Source organism: Danio rerio, chromosome 13 (genome assembly GCF_052040795.2).
Source record: "Danio rerio strain M-AB ecotype USA chromosome 13, GRCz13ab, whole genome shotgun sequence".
In the NCBI taxonomy this organism is placed as follows: Eukaryota; Metazoa; Chordata; class Actinopteri; order Cypriniformes; family Danionidae; genus Danio; species Danio rerio.
This window is the reverse complement of record NC_141033.1, coordinates 49,330,001-49,351,072: the sequence shown is the minus strand read 5'-3', so window position 1 is coordinate 49,351,072 and position 21,072 is coordinate 49,330,001. Positions and strand designations below refer to the sequence as shown.

Genomic DNA, 21,072 nt, shown 5'->3' with positions numbered 1-21,072 from the left:
AATGCACATCATGTGACCACACAGACACAGACGCACTCGCAGCCATGGGCTCGAGACAGCAGGTCCAGGCAGTCAGAGGACTGCTTCAATCTTTCACTCACTTGTACTTAGTCATTTTAGCGAACACCTCAGATACTGTTGGCTGGTTCCTGTTGGTTGTGCGTCTTTTTTTACCGACGCCATTATAACAACACAGATCACTGCCTATTCACGAGTCCCGCAGAAAAAGTGCTTGACAGGTGGTAATTGTGTGTGTATCTTGCCTTTATTCATTTACTGTATGATTTGTTTTTGGGTAAAACAAAGACCATGCAGGTCAGGTTGTTTAAACAGTAGGCTACAAATAATTAATTGGTCATTAATTAATTAATTATTCATCGAAAATCGAATCGAATCGTGCCTTTAGAATCGAAAATGTAATCGAATCGAGGATTTGGAGGATCGTGACACCCTTAGTCACCACCCATTTAGAAAAGTTTGCCCCCTCACATATACTAATTTGCCACAAACAGGACATTAATATTATCAACCATTCCCATTTCATTAAGGTGTATCCATATAAATAGCCCAGGCTGTAGATAAAACTATAGTCCCAACATTGCATTTCCTGCGATGTGACTATTGCGGATGTTCACATTGCAATATCGATGCTGAAACGATATATTGTGCAGCCCTAACTTAAATATATGCTTGTTGTCTTTACTTACTTTTCTGTCCTTGGCCAAATACTTGCTCTCATATTGTTAGTGCTGTTTAAGCATCATCAAAATCAATATAAAAACGAATGTTTTATGATATGCTGTAATAAATGTGAACGTCATAGTTTTTTTATTATTTATCATGTATATGTATTAGGTATGTAACGGTATCAAAATTTCACGATATGGTAATACCTCTGTATGAATGGCACGGTGCTGTATTTATTGAATCATTTAAAGGAAAAACAAAACTATTGAAGAGACTCAAAAAAAGTGCTAGAATGTTCAGGTTACCTCAACACTGAACAGATCAATGACATACAAGTTATCTATTTGTAAATTTTTTAAACAGGAACTTAAATTATTCAGTTTTAATAACAAAAAATATTAAACCATGTAAAAAAACACCACTGGAAAGGACAAGCCATGAGTGAGATAGAGGTCTCTTGGTGGTACAAGTCAATGTCTCCATCAATCTGAGCAGTGTGCTGTGTTCTGCTGTCCCCTTGACTAAGGCCCCGTTTACACTAATGCGTTTTCGTTTTAAAACGCATAAGTTTTGCTACGGTTACGCCATCCATCCACACTACGCCGGAGTTCTCGAGCACCGAAAACGGAGCGTTTTGGAAACGCTGGAGAGGCCGTTTTCATTCTAAAACGCTGCTGCTCCGTCTCAGTGTGGATGGGGAAAGACGGAAACATCTGAAAACGGAGGCGGGGCTGCCGACATTCGCCTCTCTGATTGGGGCTTTTCCTCAATATTAAGTAGCCCACACACAGTTCAGTCTCGCATCCTCTTCTTGTAAGTTCAGACTTCGTAAGTTTGATTAAGGCTGTAGTCTCCCCCTCCTCAGTTTGATACCAGTGGCGTAGCGGACGGGCCCGCAGGGCACGCACCGCGGGGGGGCCCCGCGTGATTAGGGGGCCCCACGTCGTCGCGATTTTTAATAATTGAAAATCCAGGAATCGCAATAATCAAACTCTTGGGAACAACTGTGGTCGGAACCAAAGTTTACAGGTCTGAATTCTCTGAACTCCGCTCAAGCAGTGGACTACTTCATTCTGATTGCTTGCCGCCGAACCGCGTCATGGCCAATGAAGACGCGCCGCTGTTTCTCGCCGCCGGTTCTCGTTAAAAAATGAATGACTTCTGGCTACTTTGACGCTCTCGCCACTTTCGGTTTGTGATCGCTCCTCAGTTTGTGAAGGATTCCTCGCGTTGTCACGCCACTCCGCCTCCTTTCCCCGCTCTTCAATTTGTGACATAGATATATACACTAGATATCGCATAGGGACCCTGAGCATGCGTCTATAGCGCCGCCACATTGGTACAGTGCTCCCAGGACAAATGTCATTCAACCGCACTAGCCAAGACAGTGTTATTACGTGAAGATGCTGGACTTAAGCGCTGTCTATGAGTGTAGTAACGAGCAAACAAAGAAAACAAAGCACAAAGGCAGAACATTTCATAGGATTAAGTTTTTTACGTTTTTGTATGTTTTGAAATTTGTGCTAAACAGGTAACGTTATTGATAATATATCTATAGTCACTTACTGCATTCACCATAAGGCAAAGTAGCACCAACTCGCACGAAACACTCGGTTTATGCTAGGTTTGTTAAATAAAATCAGCAACCAATGCAAAAGAAATATGACAAAGAGATGCTGCGCTGCCAGAAAATTGTATTATTGTCGGCTAGCGAACGAGTCGTTCATAACGGAGATTCATTCACAAACTAATCGCTCCCTCCGTCAGTATGAGCAGTGAAAGCAGGAGAGGAGCTGTGTTTCAGCACATGATTAGATCAAATTTAACAGGGAGAGTGAATAGTACATTTTCATACACACAAACACAAGCTTTTTGTCAGGAATGCCCGTGCGATAAGTGATCCATCAATGTAGAAAAGTGATGTCAAATAAAAATTTTCATATTAAAAAAAAAATGCATACTAACATCCAGGAAAACTCCCGAACATAGATATATGTGTATATCTATGTGTGTATGTGTATATACCCCCCCCCCCCCCCCGCCATCAACTGGGGGCCCCGTCGGTGATCACAGCAGGGGGGCCTCCGCATTTTGCGCTACGCCACTGTGGAAAACATACCGAGGACACGCGTAAATCTTCAAAGGGAACAGTGTACTTTATGTACTTTAACATTCACATCACCCTGTCTACGTTGTTTCACTTTCTCAACAATAAAATGTAAACATTATTTGAGGAACTGCCTATTTTCATTTTAATATTAGCAACTTAGACAGCAGAATTGTTGAGGCGTCGTGCTGCATTTATGAGCGTCATCTTCACTGTGTGGATATTTATAACAAAACGGAGCCTATAACAACTGCCTCCTTTCAATTTCAGTGAAAATACGAAACACACCCTCTCTTTTGCTGAATATCAGTTTTAATCATCGATAATGGCCATTATAAAAGTATAACATACAATAAGTGTATACATTGTAGGAAATAAAGGCAAGCGATCAGTCAATATACAGAATGTACCTGGATTAATCATTAACTTATCTTTGCGCTTAACCAAAACACGTTACCTGTGAACAAGTAATAGATTCCAATGACCAAAGTCAGGGAATTGGCCTATGTCGTTAGATAAAGACAACAACATGAATGAAATATCACGTTTAGCAAACTTAGCGAGATTAGATCCAGCAGGAGATGCTTGATGAGCAGTCCGACTAGCAGAGCTCTCATCTGGGTAGAAATGCTGCAGCTCTTGCCCGAGAGTGTGTGTGTGTGTGGTCACGTGATGTGCGTTTTCAGCGTTTTGGTGTGGACGGAGAGCAGTTCAGAAACGCTGGGTAAAACGCAAATGTGGACGCGGATCGTTTTCATTCTAAAACGCAGTTTTAAAACTAAAACGCACTAGTGTAAACGGGGCCTAAAAGAATCCCCATCATGTTAAGCCTGATTTATACTTCTGCGTCAGGTGACCGGCGTAACCAACGGTGCATGCAACGCGCGTGGCTGTGCATTTATACTTCTGCGCGCTGTCTCTGTTGGTCTGCATTAACACTTCCGAAACGCTAGTTGGCAGTGAAGTGTAAATGTTCCTCTGTGTCGAGTTTCTTCGCTACTTTTTTGCTTTTCCTGAACACTTCCGGGATGTACAAATGGCTCAAACTCGCTCATTTTGAGGCAGGAACCGGCGGACGTGCAACAACTTTAACTATGAGGTAAACACAAAACAAAACTTTCCATCCGGAGCTTCTTCACGGGACTCCACACTTGTAAACAATTGCTTGCGCGGCATCGCGCCATTCGCGCGGCTCTCGGCCCCGCCCAGACTCGTCAGCGCTACTAAGCCGACCAATCACAGAGCTTACGCTACGCGTCGTTGCGACGTGTAGTTACATTTTTTGAGAGGTGCACGTCAGTGACGGCGATGGCCACGGCGAAGGGCTATGCGTCATCGCCGTAGCATACGCCGGTGTTTGATGCAGTAGTATAAATCAGCCTTTAGTCGTATTCCCCGACTTGTATTTCAGCACAGTCGGGCAGTGCCTGCATACCCTTTTTTCTGTCACCTTTTCTTCTTTCTTGTTTTTTTTCAGAGATAAACTGAAATGCTTTCACACATCTGATTTAAAACCCGCTTTAGGTTCGACCATTTTTAGCTCTTTTTCTTTGCCGCTACTAGCAGCACCCTCCATTTCTGCATTACTGGATCTGTAGCGACAACAGACCGCAAAGGATGATGGCCACGCCTGGGCTGATGAAAATTGTAGTTTCCTCTACCTCCCATTCGCTCCATTCGCTTGAGCAAACTTTTCACCAGTAGACCTATGATTTTATTGAGTCACACCCACGGTAATATTGAGAGAAATTGCTATTGCGGTATGACGGTATTTACAATATTGTTACATCCCTAATACATATATATAGACATTATATGAAACATTACGTCATGAAAATGTACTTGAAAGTTCTGGAAAAGTCATGGAATTTTAGTAGTAAAATGTGCATGAAGCCTGAACGTAACCCATTTATATGTTGCGCTGACCTCTTAGTTGTTTACATCTCCAATAGTACTTCTACACTGTGTTGTGTGAACCACATTTCTCCATCTACACACTGCCCACTTTGTGTGTGTGTATTTGTGTGTGTGTGTGTGATATTAATATTAAGCAGGCGTCTTGTCCGTGGTGAGCGCTGTGGTATAATTGGCTTGTGTAGGGGTGTCAGGCGGCTGAAGAGGAGATAATGGAGGCTTCAAACTGCTGCCAGCGCGAGCGGGTGGGGACCGGGCTTCAGATGGAGGAGGGGGGGGGACTGCCCTTTCTTTCTGTCCCTTTCTCTTTCTCCATCTTTTTTGTGAATGGGCTCCACAGCCTCTTCTTATCCGTCTCTCATTCATGGAGAGCCAGGCTTTGTCAGCAGGGGATGGGAACCCGGGAACCTGGCAGCGACCGCATGACCTTCCAGCACCTCGCTGTTTGTCTTCGCTCCTTTTCCCCTCGCTTTTTTTCTCTTTCATTTTCCACTACTTTTATTTAGCTCGGGCTTCTCTCTCTCTTTTCTTCTCATTTGCCTGCTCGAAGGACAAAAAAATAATTCACCCCCTAATTTTTTGAGAAGACTAAGAGCATGAGGTGCACAAAATGCTGAGGAAAACTAAATTCTGTTTAGTTTTATTTATTATTTAATATATATTTTTTTTAAATCTAAGTTTGTGATTCAGCTACACAGAAATATTTTGCTATATTTTTCGTTATTTTATTTTAAAAAAATATTATTATTTTTTATAACATGCATTAATATATTTAGTATACTCACCGGCCACTTTATTAGGTACACCTTATTAGTACTTGGTTGGATCCCTTTTTGCCTTCAGAACTGCCTTAATCTTTCATGGCATAGATTCAACAGGATACTAGAAATATTCCTCAGAGATTTTGGTCCATATTGGCATGATGAAGTTGCCGCAGATTTGTCGGCTGCAGATCTATGATGCGAGTCTCCCATTCCATTACTTCCCGAAGGTGGTATCTTGGATTGTGATCTGGTGGCTGTGGAGGCCATTTGAGTACAGTGAACTCATTTTCTTGTTCAAGAAACCAGTCTGAGATGATTCACGCTTAATTACATGGTGCATTATCCTGCTGGAAGTAGCCATCGGAAGATGAGTACACTGTGCTCATAAAGGGATGAACATGGTCAGCAACAATACTCAGGTAGGGTGTGGCGTTGACACGATACTCAATTGTTACTAATGGGGCCAAAGTGTGCCAAGAAAATATCCCCCACACCATTACACCACCACCACCAGCCTGAAAAATTTATACAAGGCAGAATGGATCCATGCTTTCAAGTTGTTGATGCCAAATTCTGACCCGACCATCCGAATGTCGCAGCAAAAATCAAGACTCATCAACGTTTTTCCCAATCTTCTATTTTACAAATTTGGTGAGCGTCTTGACCACTTGTACATGCCTAAATGCAATTAGTTGCAGCCATGTGATTGGATGATTAGAAATTTGGGTTAACGAGCAGGTGTACCTAATAAAGTGGCCAGTGACTGTGTGTGTGTGTGTGTGTGTGTGTGTGTGTGTGTGTGTGTGTGTGTGTGTGTGTGTGTGTGTGTAGCTTTAGTTTTATTTAATGAAATGTATTTTTGTATTTTGTGTTTTAACTACAGTAATTGTTTTGCTTTTTTATATATATCATTATTATAGTTTAAACATTCTCGTTATTAGATATTTACATTAGTAAAAATTATAACTTTTACATACAGTATGCATACTTTTTTCTTTTTAAACTATAAGTTGAAACATCATGTTAATTTTATAAGTGTAAGAGACATAAAAAATACAGAGAAAAGTGGGGGGAGGATCAAAAAGAAATGGAAGAAATTACATGCGAGTTCTTAGATTTGAGGACGTCACGGTGGTGCAGTTATGCATGGTTAACTGTAATGTAATGTAACGTGTATTTATATAGCGCATTTATTGTGTATGGCCATACACCCAAAGCGCTTCACAATCATGAGAGGGGGTCTCTCCACACCACCACCAGTGTGCAGCATCCACTTGGATGATGCGACGGCAGCCACAGGACAACGGCGCCAGTGCGCTCACCACACACCAGCTATTGGTGGAGTGGAGGGACAGTGATAGAGCCAATTCGGTGGAAGGGGATGATTAAGAGGCCATGATCGTAAGAGCCGATAGAGGGACTTTGGCCAGGACACCGGGGTTACACCCCTACTCTTTACGAAAAGTGCCATGGGATTTTTAATGACCACAGAGAGTCAGGACCTCGGTTTAACGTCTCATCCGAAAGACGGCGCCCACTGACAGTGTAGTGTCCCCTTCACTTTTACTGGGGCATAAGGACTCACACAGACCACCGGTCGAGCGCCCCCTGCTGGCCTCACTAACACCACTTCCAACAGCAACCTAGTGTTCCCTAGTGGTCTCCCATCCAGGTACTGACCAGGCTCAGCCCTGCTTAGCTTCAGTGAGTAACCGGTCTTGGGCTGCAGGGTGATATGGCTGTGGCATAACTGTGCGGCAACTGCCTGAATAAATGCATATATCTGGAAATCAATAGAAACATAACTAAATCATTTCATTCAGATTCACACAAATCAATAACTCTAGTTTTTCCTGCAATCTATATATTGCGATATGCGTGACATGGTGGCTCAGTGGTTAGCACTGTCGCCCCATAGCAAGAAGATCACTGGTTCGAGTCTCGGCTGGGTCAGTTGGCATTTCTGTGTAGAGTTTGCATGTTCTCCCCATGCTGGTGTGGGTTTCTTTGGGTGCTCCGGTTTCCCCTACAAGTATAAAGGCATGTGGTATAGGTGAATAGGATCAGCTAAATTGTCCATAGTGTATGTGTGTGAATGTGAGTGTATGGGTGTTTCCCAGTGATGGGTTGTAGCTGGAAGGGCGTCCGCTGTGTATAACATCTGCTGCACGAATTGGCAGTTCATACCTCTGTGGCGACCCCGGACCATGCTGAAAAAAAAAACAAGAATTCATTCAATTATTCGTTTTCATGTTTAAAGTCTCAGCTTCTCAAGTTGCAGGCAGGACATGACATTTTTGTTTATCAATGTGGAGCAACGGACAGGATCTTTTTGTTTCCAATTCAGTAAAATAAATCTACGTGCCAAAAGTGTTATAAATCTAATCACTGTACATTTATTTTTATAATTTTAACATTACTTTTTTTGTATAAAGACCGCATGGCTATTCAGCACCTCACTGTTAACTTTTGCTCTTTCTTTTTTTTTCCCTTTGCTATTTTTCTTTCTCACTCTTCTTTTGCTTTTATTTTTATTGTGTAAAGAAAAAAGAAAAAGGTCAAGAATCTTGGTGTGACTTTGGAGTCAGATCTGAGATTCAACAGTCATGTCAAAGCAGTCAGTAAATCAGCATACTATCATCTCAAAAACATTGCAAGAATCAGATGCTTTGTTTCCAGTGAAGACTTCATGCTTTTATCAGCAGCAGGGTGGATTACTGTAATGGACTCCTCACTGGTCTTCCTAAAAAGACAGTCAGACAGTTGCAGCTCATCCAGAATGCTGCAGTCAGAATTCTGACCAGAACCAGAAAATCAGAGCACATCACACCTGTCCTCAGGTCTTTACACTGGCTGCCAGTTACATTCAGAATAGATTTTAAAGTATTATTACTGGTCTATAAATCACTAAATGGCCTAGGACCTAAATACATTACAGATATGCTCACTGAATACAAAGCCAACAGATCACTCAGATCTTTAGGATCTTATAAACTAGAAGTTCCAAGAGTTCCAAGCAGCCCCTCGCTGCTGGAATCAGCTTACTGAAATGATCAGATGTGCTCCAACATTAGGCACATTCAAATCAAGACTAAAAACAAACCTGTTTAGCTGTGCCTTTACTGAATGAGCACTGTGCTGCGTCCGACAGATTGCACTGTTATGTTTTTCTCTTGTACTTCATTCTTTTATATCACATTTTACCTGTTTTTATGTTTTTTTTACTATGTTTTTATTTTTATTATTTTTTTATTTTTATTTTTCTTGTTTCTTTTATTCTCGTTTATGTAAAGCACTTTGAATTGCCACTGTGTATGAAATGTGCTATATAAATAAACTTGACTTGGCTCTTCTTATTTGCCTGCTTGAAGGAGAAAAAAAAAATCACCTCCTAATTTTTAGGAAGACGGAGAGCATGAGATGCACAAAATGCTGAAGAAGAGAGAAGAAAGAGCAGAATTTATTTATGGACAGGAGAGAAAAGTGTTTGTGCTGGGAATAAAGCGAGAAGTGAAAAGAGCGAGCGAGAGAGAGAGAGAGAGAGAGAGAGAGAGAGAGCTCATTGATTGCTCGCAGGAGGAAGTATAAATCTCCTCTGTTTTTCCTCCTCTTTTTATTTTCTCAGTTCCCCTTGTTTTCCTCCTCCTCCTCCTCCTCTTCCTGTTTTAGCCACTTTCAGATTTAAATGTTTATAAGGGATGGTCTGGATCCAGTGTTGCCAGTCTTTAGTGATGCTGTGCAACATTTCCTGCACTCAAAAAATAATGTTTGCTGTTTGTTTAAATTACTTATTTAAATTGAGTTGAAATAACACAATTCTTGAGTTCAATCCACTTTAATGCGTAAAAACTAGTGGTTGGGTGTTATTGGCATGCTGCAGTGACGCGAGACTATTATTGTGCGCTTAAAAAAAAAATATCGCTGTTCATCTATTTTCAAAGTTGGGTTGGGAGCTGGGTCTATTCTCCGCAAATTATGATGACTTGATTACTACACAGGTAGTCTGTCTGCTTGTTTCATAGCATGAGCCATGCTCCTGTAAAACTAAAGCTGAATGTTTTGCTGTCGTTGTGTCTGCAGGGAGATTGCCTTCACCAGGCAGTTGCAGCAGCAGTCGCCCAAACTCGCCTACTACTATCTGGGTTTCTACGTCCATTCGTGCCCGAAGATGCGCTATAAGGTACGTCTCTGCTATGAATCATCCGTTCTTGCTGGAAACCCCGAGTTCTGCAGTGTCATAAATATTTGAAGCAAAAGAAAGTTTTGCTGCATCATGTCTGATGCTCATCTTGGCTGAATCACACCACAGGGATATGGAGTCAATCTAGGGCCATAAATACTTGCAAAGTGAAAGCTTTGCAAGCAAAAAAATAAAAGTAAGTATTGAGGCGAAGCAGTGGCGCAGTAGGTAGTGCTGTCGCCACACAGCAAGAAGGTCGCTGGGTCGCTGGTTCGAGCCTCGGCTCAGTTGGCGTTTCTGTTTGGAGTTTACATGTTCTCCTTTGGGTGTTCCGGTTTCCTCCACAGTCCAAAGCCATGCGGTACAGGTGAATTGGGTAGGCTAAATTGTCTGTTGTGTATGAGTTTGTGAATGTGTGTGTGGATGTTTCCCAGAGATGGGTTGCGGCTGGAAGGGCATCAGCTGCGTAAAAACCTGCTGGATAAGTTGGGGACCCCCGATTAATAAAGGGACTAAGCCGACAAGAATAATGAATGAATGAATAAATAAATAAATGAAGAAATGAAAATAAGTATTGAGCAAAAAAATAAATAAATAAATAAATGCAAATCTCTTTTTTCTGATAAATAAAAAAGATTTGCTAAAAATATATATATATTAGCAAAGGGAAAATTAAGTTTTGAGAAATAAAGATGAAATTTGCAAACAAGAAATGAACTGCAAATAAAAATCAAGCAGTGCAGAAAAAATAGTGATTTTGTTTTTACTTTGCACTTCACGTTTTACTTTGTGACCCTGATTTGACAAGGGGGCGTAAACACTCATGTTCTGTTGACTCCGCCCCCTTGTCAAATCAGGGTCTCAAAGTGAAACGCGCAGAAACATGAAATCAGAGTGAAAACAGCAGTGCAAACTCACTGTTGACTAACAAGCTAATCCAATAGCAGTGCAATTGATTGCACGGGATTTGTAAAGGGAATGCTATAAAAATGTTTTGGAAACATGTATAGTTTTTTTTATTGCAAATATTTTCGTTTTTCTGCACTGCTGGATTTTTATTTGCTGCACTCTTTTGTTAGAAAATTTATTTTTTACTTCTCAAAACTTAATTTACCCTTTGCAGTTCTTTAATTTAGTTTAAAAAAATCATTTTTATTTCTCAAATTTATTTTCGCTTTGCGATTTTTGGAGATTTGCATTTATTCATTTATTTATTTATTTTTCTTTATTTTTTGTTTGCAAAAATTTCTTTTATCTTGCAAGTACATATGGCCCAGTGGAGCAGTGGCGCAGTAGGTAGTAAAACTGGTTCGAGCCTCGGCTCAGTTGGCATTTCTGTGTGGAGTTTGCATGTTCTCCCTGCGTTCTTGTAGGTTTCCTCTGGGTGCTCCAGTTTCCCTACAGTCAAAAAGCTTAGAATGACCAAGAGGCGACACTCAAAAGAACGTTCCATTGCAACAGCAGCGCCCAGCAACAGCCCTGGATTCCACCATTTTGGAGTGAAAGTGATCGGCCATCCATTAGATCTCGTTACTGTTGCGATGGCAAGCAGCTGTTTTGTTTTTTTGTTTATTTCTTTAAAAAGTGCATAAAACTGAGATACAACCTGAAAGACGACAATACAACACTTACTATCACAATCATCAACACTTTTAATAGTTTTTTTTAACAGACTTTTAATATGCTGTTGTTCTATTGGAGTTTTCATTCCAAAATGGCCGCCGCCCCCTCTAGTGGCTGTTTCCCAAATTACACTAGAGTGTCGCCTCTTGGTCATTCTAAGCGCTTTGCTAAAGTCCAAAGACATGCGGTACAGGTGAATTGAGTTGGCTAAATTGTCCGTAGTGAATGCGTGTGTATGTTTCCCTGAGATGGGTGGCAGCTGGAAGGGCATCCGCTGCGTAAAAACTTGCTGGATAAGTTGGCGGTTCATTCCGCTGTGGCGACCCCAGATTAATATAGGGACTAAGCCGACAAGAAAATGAATGAATATATATATGGCCCTAAATTTACTCAATACTGTTCATAATCTGCTCAATCTGCCAGAACTTCATTGCAGAGAACATGTAATTGCACCGGCTGTCTGTGAATATATCAACCCAACAATCAAAGACCACAAATTTTAGCATAGGGTTAGAGGAATCTTTTCAGGATTTTCCTAATTTGTCTCATACAACCAAATTGTGCCTGAAATTGCATGTTTTTTTTTTTTTTAAATCAAGAAAATTGAGGTGCATTGCTTCGATATTTTTGTTCAAATATTGTTGATCATTTAAAATGTTTAATTATAATTATTGACTCTAATTTAAATAAAAAAGAAAAAAAAACACATTAAGAAGCTTTCCAAAAGAATAAACCTGAGGATTTACTGAAACATCCGGCATCAGTTACCAATGGCTGCTGCTGAACTTTTTACGAATACAGTGATTTTCCGGACATGGAAAGCGCGTCTCTAGTCCGTTTTCAATCACACAGACCTAACAGCAAAGTCAGATTGCAAGCAATGTGCGTTCAATCCCATTGCTGTTTGTAATAGGCTATTTTCCAGATTCTAAGGACCCTATCACACACACCCATCATACATCATGTGTTTGCCCCTACGTTTCGCTATTTTCAGACCAAAGCAACCTTAATTTTCCCATTTTCCCATTGTTTAACTAGCAGATTCATTTGCCCCCCTTTGTGGACTTGTGTGTTTCAGTCTAGAAAAGAGGTGTTAATGCGCATTGTTAGTGCGTTGCTGTTTTGAGAAACTAAAATAGACCAGCTGAGAGGAGGTCTAAAGTCAACCCAGGCTCATTGTGGAAACGTAGTCCCGCGGACGTTTCTGGAGACCGCGGAATACGTCCCGGCGGGTACGTACGGCTGCAGTTTTTGTTTTCGCGAATCCGCGAGAGGCCGCTGTTGTGCGCTTTTTCGCACCTCAGACGCCTCTCGCAAGTGCGGTTCGCGCCCGCGCTGTTCTCCCATGAACCCACCGGAGGCTGCTGTCCGACTGACCGAATGATTGACTGTGCGACTGGCCATCGGCCGACCAGCCCTCCTCCTTCCCCGAACCCAACCAATTTTACCGATCGACCCACTCGCCCGCTCGCTTCCCTAAACCCGAGCAACAGTTTACAAAAAGCTGTCCAAAAAAATAAAAGCCCCCATTTTTGTTTTCCTACCGCGTTTTCGAATTTCACCACGTTCTCACCCTGTCACGAAACTCGTTCACTTAATTTTTAGGATTCTGTTTTTGTCTTACCTGATTGCTGGAACTGCTCTTCCCCGGACTCGAAACCGATCGCCGTGGTCGACTCCTCTCTGCATCTCGAGCCTGCTGAGTGGACAAACGGGTTGCAGCGGGGATGCCCTCCACAAGGAGGTAAGGTAAGCGCGAAAGGGAACAGCGTCACAGCGTCACACCGCCCCGCAGCGTTTGCTTGAAAAAAATAAACGCGGCCGTACCTACCCCCCGGGATGTATTCCGCTGTCTCCAGAAACGTCCGCGGTACTACGTTTTCAGAATGAGCTTGGGTTGTCTAAAGTCCAGCTTTCTCACTTAAAGTCTCACCTACACATTGCTTAAAACACACAGGATGCACAGCAATACACAAATATCTTTACAAATGAAAAAGAATGAAAGGAATAAAATATTACAAAAATTATTAATTTCTACATAAATATAAAAACTACCACCTCCATGCCTTCTTCACCTCGGTGGTTTTTTCAGTTTATTCACGACAAATTGCTTTTGTTATTGTTATTAGTGTTATTTATTACATGCATATTTATTTTATTGTGCTACTAGCTGGTCCCACACGGACATTACAACATTAAAACAATTGTATATTATTTATGAACAAACCGTAAAAATGTTAGCTTAAAAGCCAAGGAGCTATCATTACTGCAACTGTACTGTACAACATAAATTACGAACCCTGCCTATGAATCCGCTTCTATTGTGAAGTAAATTTGACGCGCGATTAAAGCGAGTAATCTCAAAATGTTCACACGTTGATTTATTCGCCACATCAAGTCTGGCGTAAACTAGGGCTGGGCAATTTTTCAGATTTTTTTCGATTAATTCGAATTTACGTTTTAAGACGATTTAATTTTGAATCAAATCAAGAAATCGCGATTAAAAAAAAAAAAAAAAAAAAAAAAAAAAAAATATATATATATATATATATATATATATATATATATATATATATATATATATTTAATACATTATAGTTTCACCAATGCGCTTTGGTTCACTCTCTGTATGAAGCAGGAAGCACACCAGAAGCGCCTCTCGGCGACGCGCCGCACAGCACCGCGCCATGGATTTTAGAATTCTAAACAGGTTCTATACACACACCGGCGCCGCCCAGCCACAATTCACGAAACAGTTCATATTTCAGCCGGCCCACAGAGCGCCATCTGATTAGTTTCAAGTTAAATATCATGCGAATGTGCGAGTTTGGTGTGTGATAGTTTAAACCAGGGGTCACCAAACTTGTTCCTGAAGGGCCGGTGTCCTGCAGGTTTTAGCTCCAACCCCAATCAAACACACCTGAACAAGCTAATCAAGGTCTTACACGGTATACTTGAAACACCCAGGCAGGTGTGTTGAGGCAAGTTGGAGGTAAACCCTGCAGGGACACTGGCCCTCCAGGACCGAGATTGGTGACCCCTTGTTTAAACTGTCATGTCCGCGCCTTGTCGCGGTGCTTCTGGTGTGCGACCTGCTTGACTGCCTGTTAAAGCGTGAAGTCATGTAGGATTTTACTTTTTGCACGTCTGTGTGGATTGTCAAGACATTCCCTCAAGTCGATAAACACGATCTCAACATATATGAAGGACGTAAAAGCCTGCCATGTGAAAAACCGCGCCGATCTTTTGGTTCGAACACGAGCAGAGGTGAGGGCCTGTAGCAGAGAAAATGAAAGTAGCCGCCCCCATGACGTCATTTAGCGGACCTGGTTGAAAACCAGACAGATCAGTCAGCATAATGCAGAGAGTGGAGCAAAGCGCATCTAATGATCGGTATTTAAAAGAGGGAAAAAGAAAAATAGATTAAATATATTAATTTATATTAGACACACATCTGGTGCTTGTATTTGCTCCTGCTATACGTCCACAACTTCACACATTGGGTTAAATTAGGCTTTACAGTTTCCATGTTCAGTCCTTTTCTTCCACTGTATCTTTTTAAGAAAACGGCAGCAGCTTTACAACCTGTCATTCAATCAGAAGACAAAGTCAAAGCTGAGCTGACAGCCAATATTTCCTATAGGCTCAGCAAAACTAGCAAAAATACCTCTGTATTCCTCCAAGTGCAATATTTACACAAATATTTCTTATTCAAATCTTTAGCAACACTATTTTTTAACTCGTTAATTTGTTTTACATTTATTCACACCTTTACCGATTTTTGTATGACATGGCCATTAAAAATATAATGTTCCTTAACCAGATGGCTTTTCAAGTTACTTTTAAAAAGAGTGTTACTTCAGTCATGTTGTTGTAATGTTTTGAGAAGACTAGTAACAATAAAAAAAATCGAAATCGAAATCGTGAATCGTGAATCGTGAATCGGTCAAACTTTATAAAAAACCTAGATTTTAATTTTTTTGCTAAATCGCCCAGCCCTAGTGTGAACACAGGAGACCCAAAGATGGGCTTAATGTATTCAAAAATGATTTAACTCAACAGTTTACCTCTAGGAGAGTTATAAAATCAGCCTGTTTTCCAAAAAAGTAGAGTGTTCCTTTAAAATCTGCGTTAACCTGAATTAACTTACTAAATCCTTAGCTAGATGTCTGCTACTTTTGTATGACTTACTTTAAAAACTTTTTCCTCTGGACTGCACTTTTCTGAATGCTTAAACAAGATACATTAAAGCAAGCCAGTGCTCAGTGTCTTAAATCTTTCATATGCATGTGGGATACTCGGTCTCACTGTTAAGGCTGAAGACAGGCTGCAGTGTTTGTATAATGAAGAGTGTGTCTCTGTTGTAGAGTTGAATAGACACCTGTTTAGGGTGTTAATCCTCAGTCGTCCTCTAACATCACAGCTCTTCTCCCGGCTGCTGATCTGTATCATTTATTACTGCTCCCTGTAGACTCATCCTGAAGCGATTGTAGTGCCACACTTCTGGAAACCTGCCTCCGCTGCAGGAAATCTCACTTGTTGTATCTCTTCTTCTATTAGACCTGTGAGATGGGACTGTAGTTAGAGCTGGATTTGAATGTACTTTCATAGTATTTATTGTTATTTTGGCTTAGCTTTTATTTCAGTATTTTTCTCTATTTTATTTTAATTTATTTTATTATACTATTTTTACAATATTCATTAATATTTTTATTCAGTTTTATTTTTTATTAAATACAATTTATTTACTATTATATTTTTACAAGTTTAGTTATTATTTTTTTATTTAGTTTTTTTTATCTAATACAGATTATTCTATTCTATTCTATTCTAATATTTTTTCAATATTCATTGATGTTTGTATTTATTTTTATTTAATACAATTTATTTTGTTGTAATATTTTTACTTTATGCATTTTATTTTATTTTTTTTATTTAATGCAATTTGTTTTATTATAATATATTTATTTTATGCATTAGTATTTCTATTTATTTTTATTTAATGCAATTTGTTTTATTATAATATATTTATTTTATGCATTCATATTTTGATTAATTTTTATTTAATACAGATTATTTTATTATAATATTTTTTTTACAATATTTCTATACATTTTATTTTTATTTAATACAATTTATTTCATTGTAATATTTTACCTTATTCAAAAAATGTTCTTTTTATTTTATTTAATACAGATTATTTTATTATAATATTTGTACAATATTCATTGATATTTGGATTTATTTTTATTTAAAACTATTTTATCATCATATTTTTACATTATTCAATAATATTTCTATTTAATTTTATTTGAAATATTAGTTTATTATTATTGTTATTTTATAACCTCCATTAATATATCTATTTACTTTTAGTTTTATTTAATACATTGTATTTCTAATTTTATGGTAAACCAACTACAATTAAATTTAGCTGTTTTTATATTTGAGCATATTTTTAACAATAGTTTTTATTATTATATTATAATTTGTATTAATATTGAATTATTTTATTTAATACAATTTGTTTTTATTTTTGTCCTTCAGACAGTTCTTGTTATATTTTGGTTTGTTTAAATATTTTTTTATTAATAATATTCTAATACATATAATAATAATAATAATAATAATAACAACAACAACACTTATTATTATTATTATTATTATTATTATTATTATTATTATTATTATTATTGTTATATTTTAAATATGAACAATATTTCTACTTAATTTCATTTTTTATTCAGTTTTATTTCATTTAAAAGTGCTTGATTTTTAATAACAGCACTTCAGAAGAATGAGGACATGACATTTTTTTCCCCTTTTATTTCTACTGGTTTTTATTTTGTTTTGTATTGTTGTTTTTGAAGTTTTGCTTGACTTTCTTCTTCATGTTTGGTTATAAATATTAAATTTGAGTGGATTAACACAATAATTTTTGAGCCTCCGGTGTGTTTGAATTTCTGTCAACATGCAAGAGCAAATCAGTGTTAATTAATTTTTGGTGGTGAATATTTTCTCCATATGCCTGGTGCTGCCATAGAGCTTGAGGATGGATGGATAGGTTGATTAATTTATCATATAAAACAATATTTAATTCATCATATTATAAATCTAGCAGATCAGTTTCTTAAGGTTGCTCTATATGGCACATTTTTCTGGTCAAAAAAATATAACATTACAAATCTGTTAGCATAACCTCTACAGATGCATATCTGCTGCCTATTTTTTAGCTTGATTACTGTAAATGTAAAGTCAATTTTTAATAACCGTAGATTATTTAAATTTCTGAGGAAAATAATTATTTTCCTCAGAAATGCAACATCATACCTGCTACCTACAGCACATGTTTTGCTAAATACAGTGTCATCTGACTTTAGCCTTTAATATATTTATAAGAAACTAAACAGCAAAACAAATACGTCTTGTGTACCCCGAAAGTCCTCGTAGACACCTAAGGGTTAAGCTTGTCATATTTGCAATTGCATAATCTGAGCATTGCCAACCGCAGGTCATTTAACACAAAATGTTCTTACATTTTTTTGCTGGAACCTATTTTCAAACTACTCCCAAAATGTGGAAAGCTAATATATTTGACTTGCAGTGAACCCAGCATCAGACTGACCTGCAGAAGTCATCAGTACAATCTCAATATGCCTGCTTTTCAGCTCTTAAACCTCTAGGTGCGGACAGACCATGGAAAATGTGCAGATCTGGCTGTGTTGTGCAGCTTATTGAGTTTCTGACACTGTTAACTGTTCCTCACACGTGCCCTGTTTCTCATCTTTTTTTACCATATGTTTGAGAATAAACAATAATAATAGCCTACTCATATAAATATTTATATAACATCTACAGAATCGTGAAAAAATGTTAATCTTAATTTTAGCCAAAAAATAAAAATAAAATAATCATTATTCTCATTTTAGCCAAAATCCTGCAGCTCTAGTTGCGGATCTATTCTTTGGCAGTAGCAAAGAAACTTTCCAAAGACGTCTGTTTCTTACTCATTTTACTAACTTACAGTAGGGGTTCAATTTGACTGCTCAAGTAACTGAGATGTAACTGAGAGAATACCTTCAATTTTCTAACTAAAGGGTTTTTCCTAAATAAAAGATCGTTCAGACTCAGATAATAAATAATACTAAAATAATCAATGATTTGTTGTTTAGTCCATTACCCTGGAGTACTTTTTTTGGAAATTTTAACAGATTTGTCATGTTGAGCATCAGTTAAGACCACGTTAGCCCATGTCAGCTTTAATTGTGGGGAAAACTGGGTCTGAAGAGCGAGGAGGGATCGCGGGTGCGCGACTTATTTGAGAACCGGGAGGGAAATGCGCGATTTCCAGTAGATTATCACTTGTTTGCGGGCATTATGAGTCCTGCAAATGCACAGAGACTCACGGAACTTCCGGGATGTCAGAATATCACGTCTAAAACTATTCGCTTGTTAAGTGGTGACGTATGCAATACTGTTTCCGAGTCCAAGCCGGCAATTCATTTGAGTTGAGAAATCATTCGTTTATGATCACTTTTCATTCATATCACACATTAAAGTTAATTTTACTTAAAGTCATAGTGTACGCAACAATCTCTGGGCTTGCTGCATAACAAACACCAACATTTTTACAATTTATAAAAGAATTTATCACTTTCTGGCCATTGGATATTAGGCATGGATGTATATATTGGGATTGTAATTTTCAAAATAATTAAAGCGTTTTGTAAACGTTTATTATTACCATTTCATGAGTCTCCCTGTTCAGTTGAATAGAGCGCTTGGACCCGGAAGCCGCTTTGCGTGACGTCACACTTAACAAGCTGATAGTGAGACTTGCATGACAGCGTGTGGCTGTGTGTGTGGTTACGTGATGTGCGTTTTTAGCGGACGAAGGGCTGTTCAGAAATGCTCGTAAAACGGTGTGGATGTGGATTATTTTCGTTCTAAAATGCCATTTTAACACTAAGCCATATTAGTGTAAACAGGGTCTGAGTGTGTCTTTTTCGCGAGCGGGTTTGCGATAGGGGTGGGGCGATGGATAACGATGCCGGCTCAGCATCGTGTTGTCTATCGGTCATCGGCGATGGACAATGGCATCATCTATCGGCCCAACCCTAATACGTCGTTTTCACATTATTATTTATAGCTGAGTTTTCTTATCCTAAGACCCTGCTTCTTAATTATTAATGAGAGCACGTGCTTTCCTAAGACTAAGCAGACCTGCCAAGCTGTGAAACCCAAAGACTGAGTGAGACCTGCGCACACCATTCAGTATTTAGCCATTCATGAAAGGTGGTATGTGGTTTTTTTCCATGATCCATGGGGTTTGTTGCATGCTTTTCCCTGCAGTGCTGTTGGGGCTGATGCAGCTAAGCTGTTGGTTTGCAGCAAGCATTTTTGTCGGGAGAGCAGTACGAGAATTGGAGAATGGCAGACTTTGTCTTTTATCAGCTGAGTTAGTTACCATTCAGACACATTGCCTATATTCGTGCTGCCGTGTTCGCCTATGTTTATAATCCTCCAGATTACCGGCAGGGTTAGTAGTTGAAATAGATAGGGAGACCTGCCGTACCACTATCCATTGCGTCTGCATTCAGACCTGGGGATTGAGAAGGAGAGATGTATTCCTCATTTACCTTTATAATGACATAACAAATTGTGGTTATGTGTGTATGAAATTACAAATAACAAATGTAGCAGGGAATACAGTTTTTTACTGTTTATTTCTTTGCATTTTAACTTTGTAAACTACAAAATCATGTGACACGGTTTGTGTCTCATTTTGTGAGCCAACTGACAACAGCTGTATGCTCCCTTTTTTCTCCCATGCTCTGCCGGCCACGCCCATTCATCCCTCTGCTTGCAGCACTCCACGCCCATCATCAAACTTTTTTTGAAGAAAAAAAAAAAATCCAAGGTAGAATTGAATTGAAAGAGGGGGGTTTCATGGGCCTTTAAGAGGGCTAATAAATTGACCTTAATTTTTTTTCTTCTTTTTAAATATTATTCATTTTAAAATAAAAACTGCTTTTATTCTAGCCGAAATAAAACAAACAAGTGTTTCTCTAAAAGAGAAAAATATTATCGGAAATACTTTGCTCCATTAAATACTTAAATACTCCATTAAATATTAAATCCATTAAGTACAAAGAGTTGTAAATGTACAATAAATACAGTATAACATTAAAGTAAGGTTCAAAAACACTATAGTATTTAATATAAATGACTATATTTGTTTTTATTCATGAGGGTTCACTCGTTTTGCTCATTTTTTATGATTTTTTTCCTTTGTCTTTTTATTTTTCTTGTCAAATCTAGTTAATATGATAAAAAAATAATAGTTTACAACATCAAGTTGCATAAGTTGTTTTAAAAATTCCCTTTTGGTGTGAACGCAGCATAAAAGTGTCATTATCTTTTTATTAGTTTGGTTTTTGATTAGTCTGGTATAACATAAATGTTGCTTTCGTGTGTTCAGCACAGTACAGTTACAAGCTTATTGTCACAATAAGTTGTTGCCTTCGGTGACTTACAGAAGATAAATACCAAAAAATAATGCAACTAGAATAACTACAGCCGTCGCGATCGTCGATCTCATATGACGAATATAAGAGCTCATATAAGAGCTCCCGACAACATATGATGACATGTGCTGGTGGTGTTATAGTGGTGTCCCATTCTTTACGGGTAAATTTGAAGCTTCACACTCTGTTTCAAGGGCCAAGGGGAAGGGGTAAAAAATAGAATTGGGATTGGGCCTAAATCTGGAGCTACAGAGGATGTCTGTGAATCTG

The 21,072-nt window shown here is 38.7% G+C and overlaps 2 protein-coding genes and 1 long non-coding RNA gene across 5 annotated transcripts in view; 2 read left to right on the top strand and 1 right to left on the bottom strand.

Moving 5' to 3' along the window:
- ate1 (arginyltransferase 1) overlaps positions 1-21,072 on the top strand; it is a gene marked incomplete at its 3' end in the record, with an annotated part of 211,311 nt that overhangs the window by 107,335 nt on the left and 82,904 nt on the right. Inside the window, 1 exon segment of the mRNA NM_001089468.2 lies at positions 9,553-9,652. Within this exon segment, the coding sequence (NP_001082937.2) occupies positions 9,553-9,652 (100 nt within the window).
- The window catches only part of LOC141377074 (uncharacterized), a 60,822-nt gene that overhangs the window by 2,917 nt on the left and 36,833 nt on the right, over positions 1-21,072 (bottom strand). The window contains exons 2-3 of one of the 2 annotated variants that reach the window (XR_015506489.1): positions 15,657-15,837; positions 7,660-7,682 (exon numbers count right to left, since the gene is read on the bottom strand). This is a non-coding gene — a long non-coding RNA (uncharacterized LOC141377074). Of the gene's footprint in view, positions 1-6,389; positions 7,683-15,656; positions 15,838-21,072 lie in introns of those variants that run through there. The other variant, XR_015506488.1, reaches the window with a different exon arrangement.
- Positions 1-21,072, top strand: part of slc29a1a (solute carrier family 29 member 1a) — a 378,565-nt gene that overhangs the window by 335,622 nt on the left and 21,871 nt on the right. The gene's annotated exons all lie outside the window — the stretch shown is intronic.